The 24,610-nt window shown below is 40.2% G+C and overlaps 1 protein-coding gene across 1 annotated transcript in view; it reads right to left on the bottom strand.

The window, feature by feature from the left end:
- The window catches only part of LOC109932554 (O-phosphoseryl-tRNA(Sec) selenium transferase), a 40,818-nt gene that overhangs the window by 9,961 nt on the left and 6,247 nt on the right, over positions 1–24,610 (bottom strand). Inside the window, exons 4-5 of the mRNA XM_048592179.1 lie at positions 22,659–22,788; positions 19,362–19,453 (exon numbers count right to left, since the gene is read on the bottom strand). Of these exons, the coding sequence (XP_048448136.1) occupies positions 19,362–19,453; positions 22,659–22,788 (222 nt within the window). The remainder of the gene's footprint in view (positions 1–19,361; positions 19,454–22,658; positions 22,789–24,610) is intronic.

The following is a 24,610-nucleotide window of genomic DNA, read 5'->3' as shown; positions in this document are numbered from 1 at the left end:
ACTTGGCTCAGAGTCTAATTTCTTCTGACAAGATTATGAGAGTCATATGGCAACTGCTCTGCCCAAGACTGTAAGAAATTACAGAGTTGTGAACGCAGCCCAGTCCATCGTGAAAACCATTGACTTCCATTCCTTCCACTGACTCTGTCTACACTGCCTGCTGCTTCTCCCCTGCTGTTATCAGACTTAAGAACGGACCTCTCATATGTTGCTGTTGATCTTTCTCTGCACTTCCTCTGTACCTTACTCTGTATTCTGTTCTATTACCCTAATGTACTTATGTAAGGTATGATTTGTCTGGTTAGCATGCAAAACAATATTTTTCACTGTATCTTGGTACATGTGACAATAATAAACCAAATCAAAAAATTTATACAGGTGCAGAGAAGTGCTGATTTCATTTGACCGACATCTCTATGAGGTTATATTAAGTTATTTTATGTTTGATCTCTTTTGTCAATGTCTCAAATACTTTTTGCACAAGGTTAACAGGTTGTCAAGTTCTTAAAGCTTCTGTTATTGTTTTACTGCTATGTTTTGTTCAGGTTTGTGTAAAGTCAAAGGAACACAAAGCTTTTTTTTAAATAAATGTGAGTTGGCATTGAGTTGGCATGATGAGTGAGTAGGGGATAACGCAGTATAAGGACTGAGGGCTAGAAAGTCTGAAATGTAACCAAATAACTGGAAATGAACACCAGGGTGGACCTTTTACCCAGCCCGGCCTGGCACTCAGCAGCGCACTCAATTTGGCTGGAGTGAAAATTGCACACGTCGAGATATTTTATACTGAATCAGAGTCAGAAAATTCTCACAAACAACTTGCCTCAGTTGTGAAAATATGACCCTAAAATTCAAAAACAATGTTTTGGTTGTTATGCAATTTGGGACACCCCAAGCCACTGTACAGGTCCAAGTTTTTCTCTCTTCCTTGAAATGTTATTTGAGTCGTTTCATTTTTTATTGGTCAAAGTGGTCATTCATCTATTCATTTTATTGGTCATTCATCTATTCCCAGGACAAGCAGGTAAATTATATCACCACAAACAGACACACGCACACTATAGTTTTATTCCCAATGAGATGACTTACATTAAAGCGGACAGCAAACAGAAACTTAGATTTCTTATATTGTTGAGACTTACTCATAACATCTCTTTGTTAACATTAGGCAAGAGTATGTTGAACTTTCCAAATATGATGAAGCATGGAAATTTATGAACAAAAATACTGAAAATTACTATATGGTCCAAATAAAACAGCGGTAAGTTAGTCACTTTGCTAACTATTTTGCATACTGGATTGTGTTCACAGCAACTATATTAATAAGCTTAACATGAAGCAGAAGAAACCAAAACAAACTGAGTTGCAAAACATATATCCTTATTGATCATCCCTATTTATATGCATTGACATTTATTGCAATATAATGAAAACTTAAGAGTTGTCTGTTTAAGCTGATGTATCAACATATACACATGTAAAAACTCAATTGCAAAAGGGTTGAAAGCAGTAATCAGTTACTTTATGTTTTCATAATTCACTATATCATTTAATTGCTGGACAAAGTAGCACACATTTATAAAGCATATTATTATATTGCTTTTAGCAATGCCATACAAGTATTCAGAAGTCATTAAAAAAAATGCCACATGGCCGAGTCAGACGCTATTAGCATTTTCTATATTATTGCATTCCTTTTTCCTTCATCCATCATTAGAGCTGATGGGCCGAATGCCCTGTTCCTTTGCATGATCCTATAACACAGTAGTATTCATACATCATTAACTGATTCAAAGATGCCCATTATGTTAATGTACCTTTTCACTTGACAATTCATATTACCCCTACTTGCTAATTTTGTATCTATGGACCTTGGTGACAACAAAATTTCAAAGATACATTGGTCTTACATCAAGTTTTGAGGTACCATACTCTGAACTACAGTGCATCACAAAACAAGCATAAATCTTTGAGCATATAAATAGACACTTACATTCAAAATCAGTCCAAGTACAGAACGTATGTTAGTCAGATATCAAAGTGAAAAATAGTCCTCAATTCTGGGAAAGTTGCTGACTGTCATTTTTTTGCAAAATACAAAATATTTCCAGAGCCAAACTTTTCAATAATTCAATAGGAACAAATGCTTTAAAGACTTGTACACATGCTTCAGACTGCAATATTCTGTATTATTACTATTGTTAGGAGTAGCAGTAGCAGTTGCCTTTTTTTCTGCTGTAATGGAGCTGCTGAAGAAGGACACAAACAAATACTTTTAGTCAACAGTTGCAAATTCAGGCTGGCTGGGCAGAAAGCCTGACTGGAAACTTCAGCACTGCATTCAAAGTTTCAAAGTAAAGATTGAATCATAAATTATCCCTCCTGCACCCTTCACTCTCCATGTCCCATCCATGCCAACTGATACTATACAATTGCACCCACCTCCATTACCCTTCATATCTCCTATGATAATCTATAATTCTGTATGCACCTCTCATAACCCCTTATATCTCCTCTATCCATTGACCCATCACCAAGGACCCTTACAACCCCTGTACCAATGTACTTGTCTCCCATGGCTCCCTCATACCTCCAATCATCCTTTACAGTTCCTGTGCTTGCTTAGCGCTAACTCATATCCCTGAGCCACCACCCTTTGCACTTCCCTCTCCATGCCAAAGCAACTATAGTCCAGCACGGGTATAACTCAGAAAATAAAATTATCAGTCTATTGGTCTTGGCACTATTGGAAAAATAGACCGACCAAGACAAAAAAAATCCAATTCATTCAAACTGCTTTACCTAATCCCTTAAGTATTTCATTTCATTTGTGCTTCATCCTTTACATCAACAAATGTTTCCATTCAAGAGTTTGAGAAATCAGTAATGCAGCACAAATTGTACATGGATAATGTGAACAGGCACTCCAAAATACCTAGCACCATTTATTTTCAATTCCACATTTTGTTTTAATTGTTCCTTGACAAAACTTGACAGGTTCTAATAAGTTTGGACTTACTGTGTGGACATTTTACATGCAAGCAGGCTTTTTCAGGGCTAGGGAATTGTAGTTACGTGGAGAAATGGGACAGGTTGGGGTTGCTTTCCTTGGAACAGGGAAGTTTGGGGGGGGGGGGCGACATGATTGAGGTATACAAAATCGTGAGGGATAGAGATAGAACAGGCAGAGTAACCTGTTTCTGTTGGCAGAAAGTTCAAAAAAACAGTGGTCATAGATTCAATGTAAGTGGCAGAGGGAATACAGGGGAAGTGAGGAAAAACTTTTTTATGTAGAGGGTGGTCGGTGTCTGGAAGTCGTAGCCTGAGCTGGTGGTGGAGACAGAGACCCGTAAATATTCAAAAACATACCTGGATCTGCACCTTAAGTGATGTAAGCTGCACGGCTATGGGCTATGTGCAGGAAGATTGGATTAGAATGGGTATCTGGGTGTCTTTGGGTCAGCATGGACAAGATGGACTGATTGGCCACCTTCTGTGCTGTACCATTTCTATGGTTTTATGGTTCACAACCGCAAACTGCAAAGAGTGCCTTACTTCCACCAGAAGTGTCCATTTAAGAGACAGGTGAGGATTTTTGTTCTCTCAGAGGGTGGCGAATCTGTGGAATTCTTTACCACAGGGGTCATTAAGTTGATTCCAGGCTGAGATAGATAGATTTCTAATCATTAAGGGAATCGAGGGATATGGGGATAAAGCAGGAAAATCGAGTTGACGATGATCAGATCAGCCACGATTGCACAGGATTGTGGAGCAGATTTGATAGGCCCAATGGTCTCTGTCTGCTCCCATGTCTTATGGTCTGAAAGGTCCAGATCAAAAGGAGTACCTTGAGTCTCCAAAGGTTAGAAATATAAACAATTCCAGTTCTCACCCCTTGTACTCACTCCCCACACTACCCCCCCTCACCCCCACACACTCTCCATGCCATCCCATGCAACCTAATGCCCTCTAGCTGTCCCCATATTCCCTCATATCTCCTATCGTTCCCTATGGCCCTCTAACCATCCCCCATGGCTCCAATATCCCAGTGCAAACTTAGTGCCTTCTATTGCCACACACCACTTTCCCCATTCACCCACTCTGTAAACTCAAGAACCAGGCACAGTGGAGAAAAAAATATAGTTCTATTACTTAATAGTTCTATATTCCAAACTACATTTTATTGAGAAAAGCATTCTCATTAATAAAAACATATTTTGACATTTTTTGACAGGTTGATACTGGTGATAGTTCTTCCACTTGTTGATGCTTTTAGCTACTTCTTGATGGATCTTGGCAAGTTGGATAGTTCCGCCTTTCACACAACCTTCTCCATAGTTAACTGTCCCAAAGGGCACCTGACCTCTCCCCAAATGATCGCCAATTCCCACCCCAAAGGACAGCTGACGCACCCCCAAAAGACCTGTGACCTCCACCCCCAAGGTATCCTGGGAAAACATCTATATGGGCATCCAAGATCTCCAGAAGAGTTTTCCTGACTACTCAAAGGTCATGCACTGAGAACAGACCTGCTGTTACCTAGTCTAATCTGTACACTCGAGCTTCCAGGCAAGAGAGCCCCCAGAATCCGATTTCTGTGGAGGCAGCCTGTCATTAAATGGATAGCTGCCTCTGAGGACTGTGCATGAGTGACTAATGGACCGCCCTCAATCCTTCCAAGTTAAACAGAGATGCTGGGTTTGAGGGGTGCAATTTAGGGTTTGTTAATCTGGCAATATCACTGCAATGTGAAAACTGGGGCTTAATTGTGCAAGTTTGCAAATATTTTGTATATACAGCACACTTTTATTTAATTGTTGCCCAGACTAGGGACACATTTCACCAGGTTACGTTACAAGTTTAGCAATTTCCACAAGTTGACCAAACTAAACTGGTCTTGTTCAAATCTAAAGAATGACGCTTCCTCAGGTGGCTCAGGAAATTTGGCATGTCCATAGGGTCCCTCACCAACCTCTTCAGATGCAGCATTGAAAGCATTCTGTCTGGGTGCATAACGGCCTGGTATGGCAACTGCTCTGCCCAGGACCATAAGAAACTACAGAAGGTGGTATGCACAGCCCAGACCATCACGGAAGCTAACCTTCCATCCACAGACTCCATTTACACGGCTCGCTGCCGCGGAAAGGCTGCCAACATCATCAAAGACCCATTGCACACTGGTAATGACCTCCTATAACCTCTTCCATCAGGCAGAAGATACAGAAGCCTGAACACACGCACCAGCAGGTTCAGGAACAGCTTCTTCCCAGCTGTTATCAGACTGATGAATGGAGTCTCTAGGCTCAAATAATGCTGATCTTGCTAACATTGATCTCGCCTAGTGCACACCCTGTGCAACGTAACCTGTATGCCTCTGTCCAAGTCTTTTTGATCTGTACATCCTTGCTTGCTATGATCTGCCTGTACTCCTTGTAAACAAAGCTTTTCACTGTACTTCAGTACACGTGACAATCAATCAAATTCTGCCTTCACCGACTGTCTTACAGGCACTATAGAAAACCCATGTATACATTATTCTGGCAATTTTTATATCAAATTAGTCATGGCACTGATCATGTCACTTTCCCAAAATCACAGAATGTAAAATCCTCAACTAAGGTACCGTTGAATACTCTTTCTCTCTTACTGAATCATTTCTATGAATAGATTTCCTAAAAAAAAATCCTAATCAATCACTTTTTAGACTCATAAATCTTCTGCAGAATATTCCCAGCCGTGCATGTCCCTCACTGTTAACTCTGTAACTGCTATTTTCTTCATTAATATGCATTTCATTGCAATAGTTTATTATTTCCACACTATTAAATCTCCATGAATTCTAAATAAAGAATGGTGACTGTCTGACTACAGGACATCTGTGTAAATGACGTTGTTAATGAACATTTAATGAGACTTAGAAAATTAATCTAATTGTGCCATTTTATCTTAATAGGATCCTTCCACAACCAAACTGAATTGATCTATTTTAAATAGGACAAAGAAAATTGTTTATTACGGACACAGACTTTCCTGAATACAAATTAATCAAAAGTGCAAAGCCAACAAAAATAGTCTCCCACTGTTCAATAAGAGCAGAGAAAGTAAACAAGAAAAGAATAGATGTGCCAACATCACTGGATTTATCTTACAAAAATATCTCAGCCCTCATATACAGTTTTGTTGTATTTTAGAATGTGTATTCTGTGTTACAAGGTAATTGCCATTTCGTACTGCTAACTCCAGTATTTCGTGCAAAACAATAGGTTTTCATAGTTAAATCTTTAAAGGATTTATGGGGAAAGATTTCTTCTATTCTCAGAAAAGAAACCGTAAATGTGCATATAAGGAATGGATGAATAACATAACAAAAGGCAGTGGGAAACTTACCCAGCAGGTTCTGATACAATGGAATCACTTGGTTAAAACCTAATGAAATATTCCTTTTATTTAAGTCATAAGCCCACCTAAATTGAATTTCTACCTTATTTATTGCTGAAAGGTCATTTATAATGTTTGGTTTTTCAGGCTTGCAGCAGTTCTAGCTCCTTAAAATTTGAAAATTCGCTTACCACAGAATCACATAAATGTTACAGCACAGGAGGTGGTCATTCGGCCCATCATTCCTGCAACTGTTCTTCAAATGAGCATTATTATTGAGTGCCAAAATCCTGTTTTGTTCCCCCTTCCTTGAATATTATCTTTATCTAAATAATCATCCAATATCCTTTTGAATGCCTCAATTGAAGTTGCCTCCACCACATTCAGACAGTGCACTCCATTACAAAACTACTCAATGAATGGACGTGTTTTCCCCCATTTCATGCTTGTTTCTTTTGCAGACTACTTTAAATTTATCCCCTCATGTTTTTGTTCCTTTTATGAGTGGGAACAGTTTCTCCCTATCGAATCTGTCCAGTCCACTCACGATTTTGAAAACCTCTATCAGATCTCCTCTTAGCCTTCTTCCCTCAAAAGCAGAACAGTTCCAACTTCTTCAATCATTTCCATATCTGAAGTCCCTCATCTCTGGAACCATTCTTATAAATTGCTTATGCATTTTCTCAAATGTGTTCACATCATTCCTATAATGTTCTGCTCAGACTGTACACAATACTCCAGCTGCCGTCTAACAAGCATACTATATAAGTTCAACATTAACTCCTTGCTCTTGTTCTCCATGCCCTTATTAATGAAGCCAAGAATACTATATGCTTTATGTACTGCTCTCTATCGGTCCTACCACTTTCAATGATCTGTGTACATATACAGCCAGGTACCTATGCTCCTGCACCCCCTTACAGCTACATGACCTATTTTATATTGTCTTTCAATGTTCTTCTGACCAAGCTGCATCACCTCACACTTCTCTGCATTGAACCACATCTGCCATATATCTGCCCACTCTATCAACTTGTCCATGTCCTTCTGGAGTTTTACACTGTCCTCTTTGCAGTTTACAATTCTTCCAAGTTTTTGTCATCTGAAAACTTTGAAATTTTTCCCTGCACACCAAGATCTAGATCATTAATAAATATTAGGAAAGGTCTTAGCGAAAATTTGTAGCGTCAGACCCCACACCACAGTGAGGGAACAGGATAACCCAGACACTCAAAAGATTTAAACATGCAGGACAGCTCACTAACACTGACTACATCAGAATGAAATCAAGTGGCTCAAACACCCCCTGCTTGTATGGACTCCCAAGATACACAAACCTGGAATACCACTCAGACCAATAGTCTCCTTACCAGGCAGACTTACACACAAGCTAGCGAGAGAATTACAACGGAAACTCAAACACCTGATTAGCAGATCCCCACACTCAATCCATTTGAGATTGACTAACGGCGAATTCCGGACCTGAGTAAAGAGGATGGCTACACACATGGACCAAATCTTTAACATCAATAGCAACCACCCCACCATACACAAACAGAGCTGCTTCAAGACACGACTTAAATGAGCCACATCACACTGCAACAATCCAGAACTCCAGAGAATGAACAGGAATACCTACACAAAGTTTTCACTGACAACAGATACTCAAGAAGTTTCATCTGCAGATGCCTACAGAACAAATGACAGTCAGAGGACACAGTACAACAGAAGACACTAGCAATGCTACCTTACATCAGAGATATATAAGAAATGACTACCAGACTCCTAAGACTGCATAAAATCATGATTGCACACAAACCTACAGCAACACTGTGCCAAATGTTATCAAAGACTAAAGACCCCATGCCAATAGTAAACAAGACCAAAGTGATATACAGAATACCATGCAGCGAGTGCAATAAACATTACATTGGACAAACAGGGAGGAAACTAATGACCAGGATACACGAACACCAGCTGGCAGTAAAAAGACATGACCAATATTCACTTGTCTCAATACACCCACACAATGAGGGCCATCAGTTTGACTGGGTCAAAGTGACTATACTGGGACAAGTGAATACCAGACATGCAAAGGAATTTCTGGTAGCCTAGTTCTCAACACTGGACTCCATTAACAAACACATAGAAATAGACCCCATACACAAACCGCTGCTAAAACAACAGAACTGGAAGTGAAAAGACCATCACACCAGAGGATTATATAAATCCAGAAGGAAGCAGAACATCAAAGCTTCGATTAGAAGTCACATTGATGATGTTGCCTAGAAGGGTAATGAAACACCCGCACACCACAGAACAACCAGCTCGGCGCATTAATGAACAACTGCATATACTAGGAAAACCAGAGTTCCATTACCAACCCCTGCAGACCTCCAGTCCAAACCATCCTCCAGCCTGAAAATTATCCATTGACCAATACTCTCTGTCTCCTCTCACTCAGTTAATTTTGTATTCATGTTACTACTGACCTTTTTAGTTCATGACTATAATGTTCCTCACAAGTCTATGTGTGGCACTGTATCAAACACTTTCTGAAAGTATACCTACACCACATCAACAGTACTATCCTCATCAAACCTTTCTGTTACCTCTTCAAAACAAACTGCAGCAAGTTAGTTAAACATGAATTCCAATTTAGAAATCCATGCTGACTAATCAAACCACCTTTTTCCATGTGACTACTAACTCTACCCTGAATAATTCTCTAGAAGCTTCCCTTCACTGAAGCATGACCCAAAATACTTGTGTCTCCAGGCTTCAGAAAAAAAGAAGTGTCAGTGGTAAATCACTAGGAAATCTGGGAAAATAAAGCACGTTCTTTATTCATTACAACCAAGATAAGAAACGATATAGTACTTACTCCACCACGCAAATAATTTATCTGTTTCTATATTCCATTTTTACTGAATTTCCATAAGTAGATCCCTTAACTTATCAACTGTTCCCTAATTCACAGTTAAGCTTACTGAGGGTCATGTGTTTCCGTTGTGAATCATTATGTTACTGAACAAGCAGATTCCCAACCTGGAGATTTTGGAGCACTTGGGGCAGGATATACAATGAGTTAAAGCAGCACAAAAAGTGCAAGATTTCCTTCCTTTTGTTTTGCTTTCTGCAGCTTAATGAACAAGTTATTGCCATTTTGAACAATGTGAAGCTAGCTCCTCACAGTCATTAATACAACGCTGTCACATTCATGGAGAGCTTCAGAGGGTCTCTGTAGCATTTTATTTATCTCCCTCTGGATGATGGCCATTTGAGAATTGAATGAAAACAGGACCTAGTGCAAGAGATGCTTAATGGCCATCCAGATACAGTGTCCAAACTAATCTAGTTGGCTTTGGAGGACCTTTGTTTTAATGCTTGTAGACATAGCTTCAAGAAGGACATTAGTCCTCCCAGTGAATCCAAAGAACATGGTGGAGCATTACTGGTGGAATGTTTTTAGTATTCTGTATCTCTGATATACAATCCAGGTCTCACTCCAGTACAGGAGTGTGGTAATGACTATTCCGTACACTAGGACTTCTGGTCTATATATGTATAATACAATGGAATAACATAGGATAAATGGATTTGTTTGCAATGTATCTGCTCCATAGCAATAATTATAATGGCAATTTGATTTTCACCCGTTCTCCACAATGTAATTAACGTATGGAGCTAAACATTGGTACAGTTCCAGGCATACAACACTGAAGTATATCTTCTAACTCATTTTAAGATGTTAATTCAAAATCCACTTCAAACAGCCAATTATATTTCATGCAATATATAGCTTATAAAAATATCAGATGCTGTGAAATGTTTCACATATTCCAGTTTCACCATTCATGAAGGAGACTATTCTATTCAATGACCACAAAATCCCAACATGGTATGTAGAATGATATTTGGAAACATGGTGATAGCCAAGTGTTTGCAGCCCCATACTAAGTCTATACTTGAACACCCATGAACAGAGGCAGGCAGAGAACAGATGTTGCCACAAATGAGAAGCAACAGGAATTAACATCCAGGTAGGTTTATGGTCAAAACAGCAAGAATGCTATTCACTCTGTTAACCTTTGAAAATATGATGCTGTGTATGAAACAACAGCAACCTACTAAAATATATTATCATCATTCAATTAGAGCTCACAGATATCAATGAAGGGCAGAAACTTATGCCCTTCTCTAAGGCAAAGTTAATGGCAGACTGCATTTAATGTGGGTGGGTGGCAGATCTCTACCTCCAGGTAAGGCCTTTAAGTGGTTATCGGGAGGCACAACAAGCAGACCCTTGCAGTTTGCTTATGGGCTCCAGTGGGGATACCTTGTTCATGGTACTCAGTGACTGATTGAGCGATCGTGCATCAGGAAGGAGGCAGGGCGGGGAGGGTTAATGCTCACACTGACAACTAGTCCCTTTCCCTTCTGCTGAAGCCCCTCTGCATACGTCCACCATGATCCTCCTCTCAACAGTATTCAGCCTTAGTCAGGGCTCTAGCAATAGTCCAAGGCCCTGGGTGGGTGCCATACTGGCAGCTGCCACTGCCTCCCTGGAGGTTCTGACGTTTAATAGAGCTACAACTGGCTGGTAGCTTTCAGAAGGAGGGATATCTGCTCCCAAGGTTCTCGATTCCGAGAAGCTGCGTCACTGTCCTGTCAGGTGCTTGTTTGGCACAGGAGCCAGTGGGCTTTCTCCAACAGGGAGCACAGGGCTCTCACAGCACGACACATCCACTAGCTAAGGCCTCCACCTCCTCCAAAAGATTCCACCTAATAATGAAACTAACTCTGCTCATTTATCATTAATGGGTAGATTCATTGCTTGAATGAGCTTAGGGTGTACGATCACACAGTTGCATACAATTGTCCAACATAGAAAGATATGGATTACCCTGACACGTGGAGTTAATTAATTGGCTTCTTGCCTTACATTGTCACAGGTTACTTGGATATTATTCTAAGCTTTCTATATCTCTGACAGACAACCTGGTCTTGCTTGCACCTGTGCAGTATTTCTTTTGTGCTGTTTTTAGCATTTTGACCTGCAACTAGTCAGGCATCAGTGCACAGCTAGGAATGCTGTGAATGCAGTAAAGTGCTGTGATAGCTGCCATAAATCAGCAAACTTTGCAGTGCATTAATCTTTCCAGTTGTGACAGTCATTTCTTATCAAGCAGAATTGAAGCTTATTCGCAGCATGCATACAATTATGCACTTTTTTAAAGAAGTATCATTTAAACAGTTTACTAGAAATAAAGACTACTCAAATCTCTTTATGCTCATCCTGCTAGTTCTTCTCTTAAGGCTTAAGATGTTCATTCGCTGATGTAGGCTGTTTAATTGTAAATATATTTGTAGTATGATTTCTGTGTAGTTTAGATTTTTTTGGATTTTGAAGTAGTGACATGTGGGTTTTTCTGAGTGTCTGAAGGAATTAATAATCAACTTGTAGGCCAGCATGGTAGCTCAGTGGCTAGCAATTCTGCCTCCCCAGCAACAGGGTCTCAGGTTCGATTCCAGTCTTGGGAGACTGGCTGCATGGAGTTTACACATTTTCCCTGTGTCTGTATGGGTTTCCAGTGGGTGCTCCAGTTTCCTTCCACACTCCAAAGATGTGCAGGTTAGGTGGATTGGCCATGCTAAATTGCCCCATAGTATCCAGGGATGTGCAGGTTAGATGGAGTCACAGGGATAGGGTGGGGTCTGGGTCTAGGTGAGATGCTCTTCAGAGGATTGGTGCAGACTCAGTGGGCTGAATGGCCTCTTCTACACTGTGGGGATTTTGGTCTATGACTTGTGAGTGTTTCTGCAACCATGGTGCTATTGTAAGGGCTAGTTTTCAGACCTAAAATGTTTTAACTTACTTGAGGAGCATTTACAACCTAGCAAGATAAATGATTGTGGCTCAAGGTTTCTGTAGAAATTTTGAGCTTTTTTTATTAGCACAGGGGAGATACCCATAAATTAGAGAGAGACTTTCAGTTTTGGACACTTATGCAGAAGTTTTTATATGTAAAGTTGCTCCTGAGAAAGGGAGAAGACAATTAGATTTGTTCACACTAGATTACCTTAAGTAAAAAGTTATTGGTAGTCTAAATCAGAAGTGATTGAACAAAACCTGAAGAGGTTATTTGAAGCTTGAGAATATTTAAACTAGGTTATAGCTTCAGGAAGAAACTCTTAGATTTTCCACACCAGGATTTAAAGTCAATTTCAAGTCACTGAGATGTTAGTAAAAGGGATTTTCTGCTGGGTATATTTTGGGATCTGTTAAGGATTTTTTCTGAGACTAATGGGATTATATCTCAGCACGTTTGTGTCTTAAGTAAATAATCTTGTTTATTCTATTTTATCTTCATTTCTTTTGCTTAATAAACTTCTGTTTTATTGTTAAAACAAATCTGCAACATTGGCACATATGTTTCAGTGAGACACCAAGCCACTAAAACTAGCAAGTCAGATTTCAGTTTAGTATCTGAATTATTCAGTATTAACATCGGCCGGGATCAGAACATTTCATTTTGCTTTCTTGTTTTCCTTTGAATTGATTCCTGAAGACGGTAGATCATGCTGCAAACAAGATACTGATCCAAGTGGCCATTCTTCACATGAACTTGGCTACTGGGTGATAAAAGCCATTTAACTGTGAAGTGGGCAGGCTCACAACTGCCACTGCAATCCATCCATCACAGGCTTCCAACAGTCAAGAGCAGGAATGCTCGGCAGTTTATACCTTCGTCAGTGATGCCAATGGTATGCTACAATATTGTCCCCAAGACCATATTTCCAACATCAGAGTACTTTCAAAATATCACTACCTTTAAAACATGGATGTAGGCATACTGTTTCACTGACTTGATCAGTGCTCCACAGTGACCATTTTTATCACCGAAAACAAAACCGAGACGGTTTATAAATTGTGTAAGCAGATGAGCAAATTCAGGGAAGATGGGGAAAAGGTTACAAATTGGTTCAATTTTGGATGGCCATCTTATGAATATATCAATCTGTTCATTAAAATTTCACTGAAAACCCCAACAGAATCTTATTGAAATTGCAACAGTCTTGAAAATTTAAGCTCACTTTTCAGCCAATGTTATTCCCTTCCTTCTTCCTCCCTTCATGACAGCATTAACTCCTTGTTTCTACGAATCTTTTGGTTCAATATGTCCCTGGCACTTCCAGCACCATAACTAAGCGGCTGTTCTGTACATGTGGCCTTGGACAGTGCATATCACAAGGGTAATCAACTGTTTGACATACAGAGGCACTGTAACTGAGCCTGACATTAATCAACATGCCACACATGCCTTCGGAGCCTAGTGGAGAATTATCAGGGACAAGGAGCTGTAAAATGTTGCTTTCCTCCTTAACCTCGGAGCAGTGATACCAAATGTAGTACCCAGCTGCCACCCTGCCAAAGATCAACCAACAGCACAGAACTGAGGACTTTCCTCTTCTGTGTCACTCAGGTGAGCCAACAGGGGAAGCTACCATTTAGTTCTCAATAGACCAGCATGCAACAGCTCATCACTTGAGCATTTTGTTCAGCTATTAATCTGAAACAGCTGTCAAGGACAATTTTTTTCCCTAATAAAGAACACTGATATGACAGAGCTACCGTGTTTCTGTAGGCACCTGTCTAGATTAATGCATCAAAATAATTTCGGAATACAACTGAATATTCTTGCTCATATTTATCCTGCAACATTTCACAAATACTACCGCAATATTTTAAAGGATTTATATGATAACTAAACTGAGCCGGCATTGCAATGCAGTGAAGCCCCTGCTCTTGCTGTAAATTTCTCTGCTGAATCTGAATATGATATATCATACTATTATAGAAACAAATGTTAAATATTTTAAATAAAAGATTATGGTCCTAATAGGGAAGAGGAATAAACCTGACAAAAATTAATTTATATAAGCTTTTTCACAAAAAGCAGCCAAACATATTTGAAATGTTACCAATTAGTGAAATTCACATTGATAATTATCTTGTTCTTAACATTTCGCATTTGTTGCTGTAGTTGGTTTAATAATTTAAAATTTTGTTGACAAATTGCACTAAAATTGTTTTTAAGCTATTCATAGTGAACTATTGCTCCGCATGCAGATTCTCTCAATTTACCACCGGAAAACAAATAAACGAATGGGAAATCCACAACAATTTTTGTTTCTTGAATAAACATCCAAGCATCACAGTTGTTCATATTGGAATATTTTTCATTTGCTCACACTTCATATTTAACACACATATGCAAACCAACCAGCAGATCATAGCCATGGTGTATTGAGGTCTACATATCATGGCAAAAAAAATCACCATGCACAACGATGTGAGTCTCAACTCAGACTGTTGTCTTATAAGCTAATATGTGAAACTGTTCATCTTTAAGCTTTAAAAAGTTATAAATGAGGAGAAACTGATCTGGTCATGTTCAACAGTTCTAAATGGACCAAAGAAATGGAACACCATCAGTAAAGTGACATTAATTATGCACAACAGCTGTTTAAATACTGAAACACCATTATGACAATACCAGGAAATATATGTCACTGGAGTCTGGAGAATTATTGAAAGATACAGCACAAAAATGGCCATTGAGCTATTCAACTAATTGCTAGTCTTCCCCATTGCCTTGTTTTTTTTCCCCTTTGTCTATTTGTCCACGTTTTTTCTGAATGCTACTGTCTAAATCTGCTCCATTGCCCTTTCAGGCAATGAATTCTGAATCACAACACCATGTTGTATGAAAACATATTTCCTCACATTGCTTTTGCTTTTTTTGCCAATCACATTAAATCTGTATTCTACGGTTACTGACCATCCTGCCACTGGTGACAATTCTTACTATTCACTCTATCAAAACCATTCAAGAATTTGAAAGCATTTTTCAAATCTCCTCATAACTTTCTCTAGTCTAGGGAAAATAACTTCCGCTTCGCCAGTCTTTCCATATAACTGAAGGCCTTTGTCTGGAGTACAGTTGGAATAAATCACTTCCTCGCTCAAAGGCTTGGACCTCATACGCAAATAGCAGTGCCCAGATTTAAACACAATACTTTATTCTACCTCAAGTTTAACCATTTTTTAGCCTGACTTCCTTTCTTTTGTACTCCATGCTTCTGTCTACAAAGCCAAGGATCTCTTATGCTTTAAGTCTTCTCAACTTATTCTGACACCTTAAAATATTTATGTACATACACTTCATGTCTCGCTGTTCCTATACCACCATTAGAAATTAATTTCAACTGCCTCACTTCATTCTTCCTAACAAGATGTATCCCTTAAACTTTTCTCTTCATTGAATTCCACAGACCATGAGTTTGCCTATTTCACCATTTCCTTCTGAAGTCTATTACTATCGCATTATTCATTACACTTTTGAGTCCTGTATCATCTGCAAATTTTTTTTTATAGAATCCCTACACAGTGCAGAAACAGGCACTTCGGCCCAACAAGTCCACACCAACCCTCAGAGCATCCCACCCAGACTCATCCCCCTATAACCCACCTAATCTACACATCCCAATGGGCAATTTAGCATGGCCAACGCACCTAGCCTGCACATCTTTGGACTGTGGGAGGAAACCGGAGCACCTGGAGGAAACCCACGCAGACACGGGGAGAATGTGCAAACTCCACACAGACAGTCACCTGAGGCTGGAATCGAACCCGGGTCCCTGGTGCTGTGAGGCAGCAGTGCTAACCACTGAGCCACCATGTTTGACATTACGTCCCATAAACCCAAGTCCAGTCATTAATACATATCGAAAAAAGTAGTCCTTTTGACCACTTGACCATTGACAAATACTAGTTATACCTTCCACCAATCTGAAAAATAACTGCTCACCACTACTTCTCCATTTTCTGTCCCAGAGCTAATTTTCCAGTACTGCTGCCTCTATCCCTTTAAACCCAAGGACTTGAATATTGCTGAAAAGATTATTATGTGGCTCTCTCTCTCACAACACATCACATCAACAATCACTAATCTCATCAACCCTCTCGATTACTTGGTCAAAGCACTCAATCTATTTAGTCAAACACATCTGTGCTGGTTGTCACGTGATAGCACACAATTTTTCAAATGTCAATTACTTTTATCTCCAATTACTTTCTCAAAGTTTTCTCAACATGGCCATTAGACTGACCAGCCTTAGCTGCTTGGTTTATTCCAAGCTCTTTATTAAATAATGGCTCAATATTTACAATCCACAGTAACATTTAAAATGTTCTGGACCAACGTCCTACCTATGGAGGACTGGATAATCGTGCCAGAGGCTCTTTGGTCACCTTTATTACTTAAGGATACATGCCATCCAGCAGGTAACTTTTCTTGTTTTGAGAACTGCTAACCTATTAAGTAGCTCCTCTTGATCTATTTTCATCATATCCAATATCGCGATTTGGTCCCGCTTTCATACTACATGGTAGCAGCCTCTTCTTTAGTGAAGACGGATGCAAAGTACTCAGGGAGTATCTTAGCCATGCTTCCTTCTTTCATAAGAATATCTCCAAAGAGAACAAAATACTGACAAGCACTGGTGCTAGCACGCAATCCTGCTTAACTCCATTAGTGACTAGGATTGAGTTAGAAGACTCTAGGAAGCACATGAGCAGACCACCATGGGTACTGCCAACCCTGGGGATAAATTGCTTAGGGCAGCAGAATTTCACCATCACCTTCCAGTGGACTGTGTCAAAGGCCATGGCCTGGTCAATAAATATGGTGTTGAGGTCCATGTTCTGTTCTTGGCATTTCCCTCGAAGCTATTTAACAGCAGCGACTTCTTTACCTTTTCTTAATTTGTACAGACTCTTTGGCATCAAGTCCTACTTGAGGCATTCCACTAAGCAGTTCTGAAGGTCTCTGGCAGAAATTTTGCCAGCAATGGAGAGGAATGAAATTCCTTATGATTGTCACAATTCTGACAAGTTAATTTCCTTGTACAGATGGATAATGTTGGCATCTTTGTATTTTTGCTGGATGTATTCTTGTTCCCACACGGATTGCGAATTCAGTAAGCTTCCTGACCAGGCATTGACCTCCAGCCATTTTTTTAAAATTCATGCACGGTTAGGCCAGCATTTATCACCCATCCTTAATTGCCCAGAGGGCAGTTAAGAGTCAACCACATTGCTATGAGTCTGGAGTCACATGTAGGCCAGACCAAGTAAGGATGACAGTTAGAGATAGTAAGAACTGCCGATGCTGGTGTCTGAGATAACACAGTGTGGAGCTGGAGGAACACAGCAGGCTAGGCAGCATTACAGGAGCAGTAAAGCTGACGTTTCGGGTCGGAACCCTTCTTCAGAAGAAGGGTCCCGACCCAAAACATCAGCTTTCCTGCTCCTCTGATGCTGCCTGGCCTACTGTGTTCCTTCAGCTCCACACTGTGCTCCTCCAGCTCCACACTATGTTATCTAAGGATAACAGTTTCTTTCCCTCAAAGATGTTAGAAAATAAATATATTTTCTTTTTTAGTTGGGTTCTCCATTCTAGTATGAATCCTACATTTGTCATAAGCCTCATTTTCCTCCCTCATTTTAAACTCTATGTGTTCAGTGTTTCAGTTAACTGTGGCTTTGGTTGCCCTACTTTCCCCTCACAACAACGTATTGACTCTGTAGCCAAACCATCTCCTTTTTGAAGATCTCCAATTGTTGCAAAATCCATGTATTGTGTCAACACAAGATGTTCGTATTCCTAAAGAAATACATTCATCACTTTGATGAAGACAAAAGCCCTGAAATTTCTCTTGGTTGTGCTTGGTGAATGTAGGAACATAGGAGTAGGCCATTCAGCCCTTTGAGCCTGTTCTGCCATTCAATGAGATCATGGTTGATCTGTGGCCTAACTCCATATAGCTGCCTTTGGCTCATATCTCTTAATACCCTCGCTTAACAAAAATATATTCATTTCAGGTTTAAAATTAAGAACTGATCTGTATCCACTGCTGTTTGTGGAAAACAGTTCCAAACATTAACCAGCGAACAGATGCAAAACCATTACACAAGGTTTCAAACCTGCTCTGTAAACTGGGTTCCCTCACTGGATTTGCAGCTGAAGTAGCTGCTGCTTCCACATTACTGTGTTAACAAGTTTAACGATTTCATAATTTCACTGTTCCTACATCCAACGGAATCTTCAACTGAAGTCACCCAAAGAAATTCTGCAGAAGGACTGGGACTCCAACTGAAGACTGGGCTAACTAACCCTCAGGAATCATAGGTGGTGGGGCAATTCAAATTGTACGGCAACAGCTTTCAATTATAAATGAAAGGAAGGGAAGAAAGGCTGGAATTCATACAGCACCTTTCACAACCTTGAGACATTCCAAAGCATTTTACATCCAATCAGGTACTTTTGAATAGTCGTCACTATTTAATGTTGAAATATGCCACCCTAAACACAAAAGACATTGCAAGGGCATCTCAGAGGTGCAATCAGACAAAACTGAACACCAAAACTAAAGAGATGGTAAGAACTGCCGATGCTGGATTCAGAGAAAGCACAGTGCAGAGCTGGAGGAATACAGCAGGCTAGGCAGCATCAGAGGAGTAGGAAAGTTGATGTTTCGGGTCGGGACCCTTCTTCTGAAAGAAATTACCAAAATTAAAGAACATGATGTTAAGAAGAATGACAAAAGTGTGGTAAATAGGTATATTTTAAGGAGCTAATTAAAGGAGGAGACAGAGTTTTGAGAGGCAGATAGGGCTCAACAGGACAGATGTTGAAGAATTTATCTCCTTAGCTGGTGGTCTATAAAACAGCAACTCAATCTCAGGGTATAGTCAATCATTTAAAACTGAGCTGAGAAGGAACTTCTTCACTCAAAAAAAAGCAACACAATTGAATTCACAACATAACAGCTATTTGTAGACCACTGAAATAAGCATGAAAAATATACATGGGTGCAGTATATGTACAGGCTTCAGGCTGGAACAACAAACTCACCTTTCTTTCTTTTAAGAGATGCTTATATCCATTCACGCCAAGTGATAGCAGCGTAATGAGAACATCAGTTGAGGGTGATGCCGATGCTCGTCCTACAAATATCAATGGGAAACAATTTCAATTCTTAACTATTTCTAAATGATATGAGTGAAAGTAGAGATCCATAGAATCCCTACAGTATGGCAACAGGCCTTTCAGCCCAACAAGTCCACACCGACCCTCAGAGCATCCCACCCAGACCCATCCCCCTTTAACCCACCTAATCTACACCTCCCTGAACACTATGGTCAATTTAACATGGCCAATCCACTTAACATGCACGTCTTTGGACTGTGGGAGGAAACCGGGGCACCTGGGGGAAACCCACGCAGATGCGGGGAGAATGTGCAAACTCCACACAGACAGTCGCCCGAGGGTGGAATCAAACATGGGTCCTTGGCACTGTGAGGCAGCAATGCTTACCACTGAGCCACCGTGCCGCCCCTAAACATTGAGTACTCAGGATAGACCCATCTGGGACTCCACTTGTCACATTCTGCCAATCAGATAAATTTGAACCTAGGACCCTGGCAGCAGTGCTAACCACTGAGCCACTGCGCTACTCCTCAACATTTCAGTCATGACTCCAAGCCACACATACTAGTAAGATTCCAATTTCAATTCCTGCACTGGGAAGTGTTAGCTAACTCAATTCAGGGCTGCAAACTGTGATGCTCTAAGTGGCTACAACATCCCTCCACTGGAGATTAAAGAGCTGCACATCCCAGTTATGGTCATTGTGCAATGGATACTGCTAAATAGTGACAAGATGGAACATGACCATGATACCCTCACAGTCAAACAACTTCATTCAATCACACGCTACCCTTGCATGAGGGGTAAACATTTGGGCAAGATAAAGGGAGTGTAGAGGAGGTGGGTAGTGGGGAGATGGGGTTGGAGGTGGCAACAGGGTTACCAGGCTACACACACACACACACACACACGAGAATCAATGGGGTGAATCTGTATTTGCAGATACATTCTATTTTGTTCAAAATGCACACAATTTATAGACAGTCAGTCAATGTGGTGTTTTATAAATTCCTACTTTAGAAATAAAACCAGTCTGACTCCAAACCAAAACACAAACTGATTCTAAACAAGGCCTCACACCTAACATGCATTGTCTGACCTAAAATGTCACCTCTTCTTTCCACTGAAAAAACCTTCAGTTCTCTCAAGACCATGACTTCAAAAGAACTGATTAAAGATTTAACTGTAAGGTTTTGGAGTAGATTTGTAGCTCGGGTTGTGGGTGTTGAGGTTGGTTGGCTCGCCGAGCTGGTTTGTTGTTCCGCAGACGTTTCGTTACCGTGCTTGGTAACATCCTCAGTGCAGCCTCTGATGAAGCGTCGGTGTGTTTTCCCACCTGGCTTTTAAACTCTGGGGCCCGTTGCGAAGGATTGCCTCACTTCCGGGTTTCCTCCGTAGTGGAATGTATATGGGGTCGAGTTGAATGTGTTTATTAATAGCGTGCTTCGTGGAGTGCCATGCTTCCAGGAACTCTCGTGCTTGTCTCTGCCTAGCCTGTTCCAGGATCTTGGTGTTGTCCCAGTCGAAGTCGTGGTTCTGCTTGTCCATGTGTTTTGAAATGAGTGAGTATTGCAGTGTACATCGGACAAACAGGAAGGAAACTAACAACAAGAGTACATGAACACCAACTGGCTACAAAAAGACACGACCAATACTCACTCATCTCAATCCACATGGACAAGCAGAACCACGACTTCGACTGGGACAACACCAAGATCCTGGAACAGGCTAGGCAGAGACAAGCACGAGAGTTCCTGGAAGCATGGCACTCCACGAAGCACGCTATTAATAAACACATTCAACTCGACCCCATATACATTCCACTACGGAGGAAACCCGGAAGTGAGGCAATCCTTCGCAACGGACCCCAGAGTTTAAAAGTCAGGCGGGAAAACACACCGACGCTTCATCAGAGGCTGCACTGAGGATGTTACCAAGCACGGTAACGAAACGTCTGCGGAACAACAAACCAGCTTGGTGAGCCAACCAACCTCAAAAGATTTAACTGATTAAAGATTTAATAGCATCTTAGGTTTGTTTAGTACATCCCCATCAGCGGTGAGTCCCCATGATCTTTTACTTATAAATTCTGTGTCTGATACTACCTCTCTCACAAACACCCGAAGGAGTAAGACTCCAAAAGCTTGTGTTTTCAAATAAACCTGTCGGACTATAACCTAGTGTCGTGTGATTTCTGACCTTGTCCAGCCCGGTCTAACACCGGCACCTCCACATCCTGTGTGGAAATATATTGCTGTTCCTCTCCCTTGGCTGGGTCAAAATCCTGAACTTCCTTTCTAACAGGGCTGGAGTTCCTACACTGCATGGGCTGCCGTGCTTCAAGAAGCTCATCAGCATCTTCTCAAGGGATGGTCAATGAATGCCAGCCTAGCAGTGACACCCTCATTCCATGAAAAAAATTTTTAAAATGGTTCCTATTGGTTGTTCATCAAAGTGACAGCAAGAGATCAGGAGAAATTTCAAATCAGGATATTTATGACAGTCCTTTTTAAACAAATGTCCTGGCATCGATCAAGTTTCATTAAAGCAACCGAATGTCTTTTTTTTCAAAAAGGGAGAGAAAATATGAATTGGGATTTCTAACCGTCTAATATTTTATGGCTTATCATTGGAACAAAACTATCAAATATATACCTGAGAAAGCATTAAAATAACATTTAAATCTTTGATAGAAACCGAAAGAACTGCAGATGCTGTAAATCAGGAACAAAAACAGAAGTTGCAGGAAAAGCTCAGCAGGTCTGGCAGCACCTGTGAAGAAAAAATGAGAGTTAACGTTTCGGGTCCTCAGAACTTCCAAGGAAGGGTCACTGGACCTGAAACATTACCTCTGATTATTTTTCTTCACAGATGCTGCCAGCCCTGCTGAGCTTTTCCAACAACTTCTGTTTTTGTTTAAATCTTTGATGTCCAATTTTAAAAATCATTAAAAGTTTTGAATTAATTGCTGCTTCATACATTTTGACGCAAACAAAATGACACTTTGAGAACAGCTTAAGAACTTGATCTGGATGTAAATGATATTCCTTCCTTAGCTTACACTAAGCCCTGCATCTAACACGGACAATGAAGGTCAACTCACAATTTTACACCGAGGTTTTCTCCGACAGTAATCAAAAACAAATATTAAATTTACAGCAAATCGGATTATTATATCTGAAACACGCTTTGTTAACTCAAGAGTATCTGATAATGAATTACCTGGGTACATTTTGCTGATTTCATTTATGAAAACATCATCAAAACCCGCTACTATAGCACCACCTACTGGAACCAGGAAGTTTTTGTCCGAGCTCTGCACAAAAGCATCTATGCGGCCAATTCGTGCCCCCTAATTAAAATATCAAAACAGTCAAGGCAAAAACAAAACTATATACAAAATAAATACTCATCTGAAAGACATATTATATCAGAGTCAAGTGTGTCAATTAATACTATGAGACCTCCTTGCTTATCAAAGAATACACAAAGAATGACTTTTAACAGTTTTGGCTTCGGGCATGTTTCAACTTGCACCTATGTTGACAGCACTAGCCAACAGAATAGCAAAGATCAAGCACCGACCCCAGATATCTGAGGCAGTTAAATAAAGAACCATGGCTTTATTTAATAAATGCTAATTCAGTTCCCACAGTAATGTGCTCAGTCTATTGTGCCATCTAAAGAAACAATTCTCAGAAAGAATCAGGGAAAAAAAACTCAGTCAATGAAGAACCTCTGCAGTGCAGTCACTTTTGCAATAGAAGAAATTCGACAAGGATTTTCCCAATTTTAGATTTAATTTCTTGATAAGAAGTGTTTTATAATGACTAGGAGTGGTCAGGATTAGGACTCTCTTCGTGTGTCAGCCATAGTTCCGCTGATATTCTGAGTTAAAAGGTACAAATTCCACTTCAGAACTTGAACACAAAAATCTCAGCTGATACTCTCTTTACGTGGCTGGTTTAAGTTGATTATGCATTCATGAGTATACATTGGGACCCTTCTTTGGATGAGGTCCCCTATTAAATGAGCATGATTTTGTTTCCTGCACAAGTTGTCCATGTGCTTTTGATCAGCATGCTTGCACATTGTGGGCAAATTCATGGCTGAGGATTAAGATTGCGTTCCCTTACAGGCAATTGCTTCAGTCTTGTGGCACTGGCATACATTTTAACACAACTCACAGAAAAACGTGTTTACTTACTGTGCCACCAAGTTCCCCCAAGTACTTTATATTTTGTTGTAATACTACAAAGGAAACCACTGGACAACTAAAATAACGTTTTTAAAAAACCTGGGTATGGATCTAAGTACTGAGGGAGTCCTGACTAGTCAGGGATGCAATCTTACTGATGACACATTAAAAAAAGCCATGTCTGTGCTCTCGGGTGGATGCAAAAAATCCCAGAAAACTATTTTGAAGACGACGAAGGGAGCTATCTCTGTATCCTGATCAATAGTTACTACTCACTCAACGTCACAGAAACAGACTATGTGGTCATCGTTACAATGCTGTAAATTAGCTGCCATGTTTCCCACATGAGACTACATTTTAAGAATACTTCACTATCTCTAAATTGCTTTGGGACATCAGTGGTTGGGGAGAAGTTCAGAGTTTTTGCTGGTTATTCTTGATGACACAAGTGAGATGTACAGCTTACTGTGGGTTATATGCTCATGTCTAACATTTTGACTGTTTAATAACTTTATGAGGCCGTTTTTCAGGACAAAGGGTCCATGGTGGTCCTGCTGAAGTAAGAAATACAGATTATGGAAATCATTTGCCTGCTACACATGTAACAATTACTAAGTTCATAACAATTACTAAGTTCACTTAAACTACTTGCTGACATGGTGAATCCTCCAGCTGAGCTTCAAAGTGCCTGGCTGTTGGCAAACCAGGTCTGCAGCATCTGCAGTTCCTACTATCTCTGGAAGGAATGTAATACTTCTTTTAGGAAGAAGGTTCTTCAATGTAAAATTAGAAATAAACAGCAAGTATTTTCTACTTGTCAATCCTAGCAACAAAGTAGTCGCAACTGTAAAGTAGGAAAATGCACATTATAATTGTTTCAGAGATAGTAGGAACTGCCGATGCTGGAGGATCTGAGATAACAAGGTGTAGAGCTGGATGAACACAGCAGGCCAAGCAGCATCAGAGGAGCAGGAAA

The sequence above is a fragment of the Rhincodon typus genome, unplaced genomic scaffold, assembly GCF_021869965.1.
Source record: "Rhincodon typus isolate 14 unplaced genomic scaffold, sRhiTyp1.1 hic_rhity00000753, whole genome shotgun sequence".
In the NCBI taxonomy this organism is placed as follows: Eukaryota; Metazoa; Chordata; class Chondrichthyes; order Orectolobiformes; family Rhincodontidae; genus Rhincodon; species Rhincodon typus.
The sequence above is the reverse complement of the archived record's forward strand: the minus strand, read 5'-3'. Positions and strand labels throughout refer to the sequence as shown.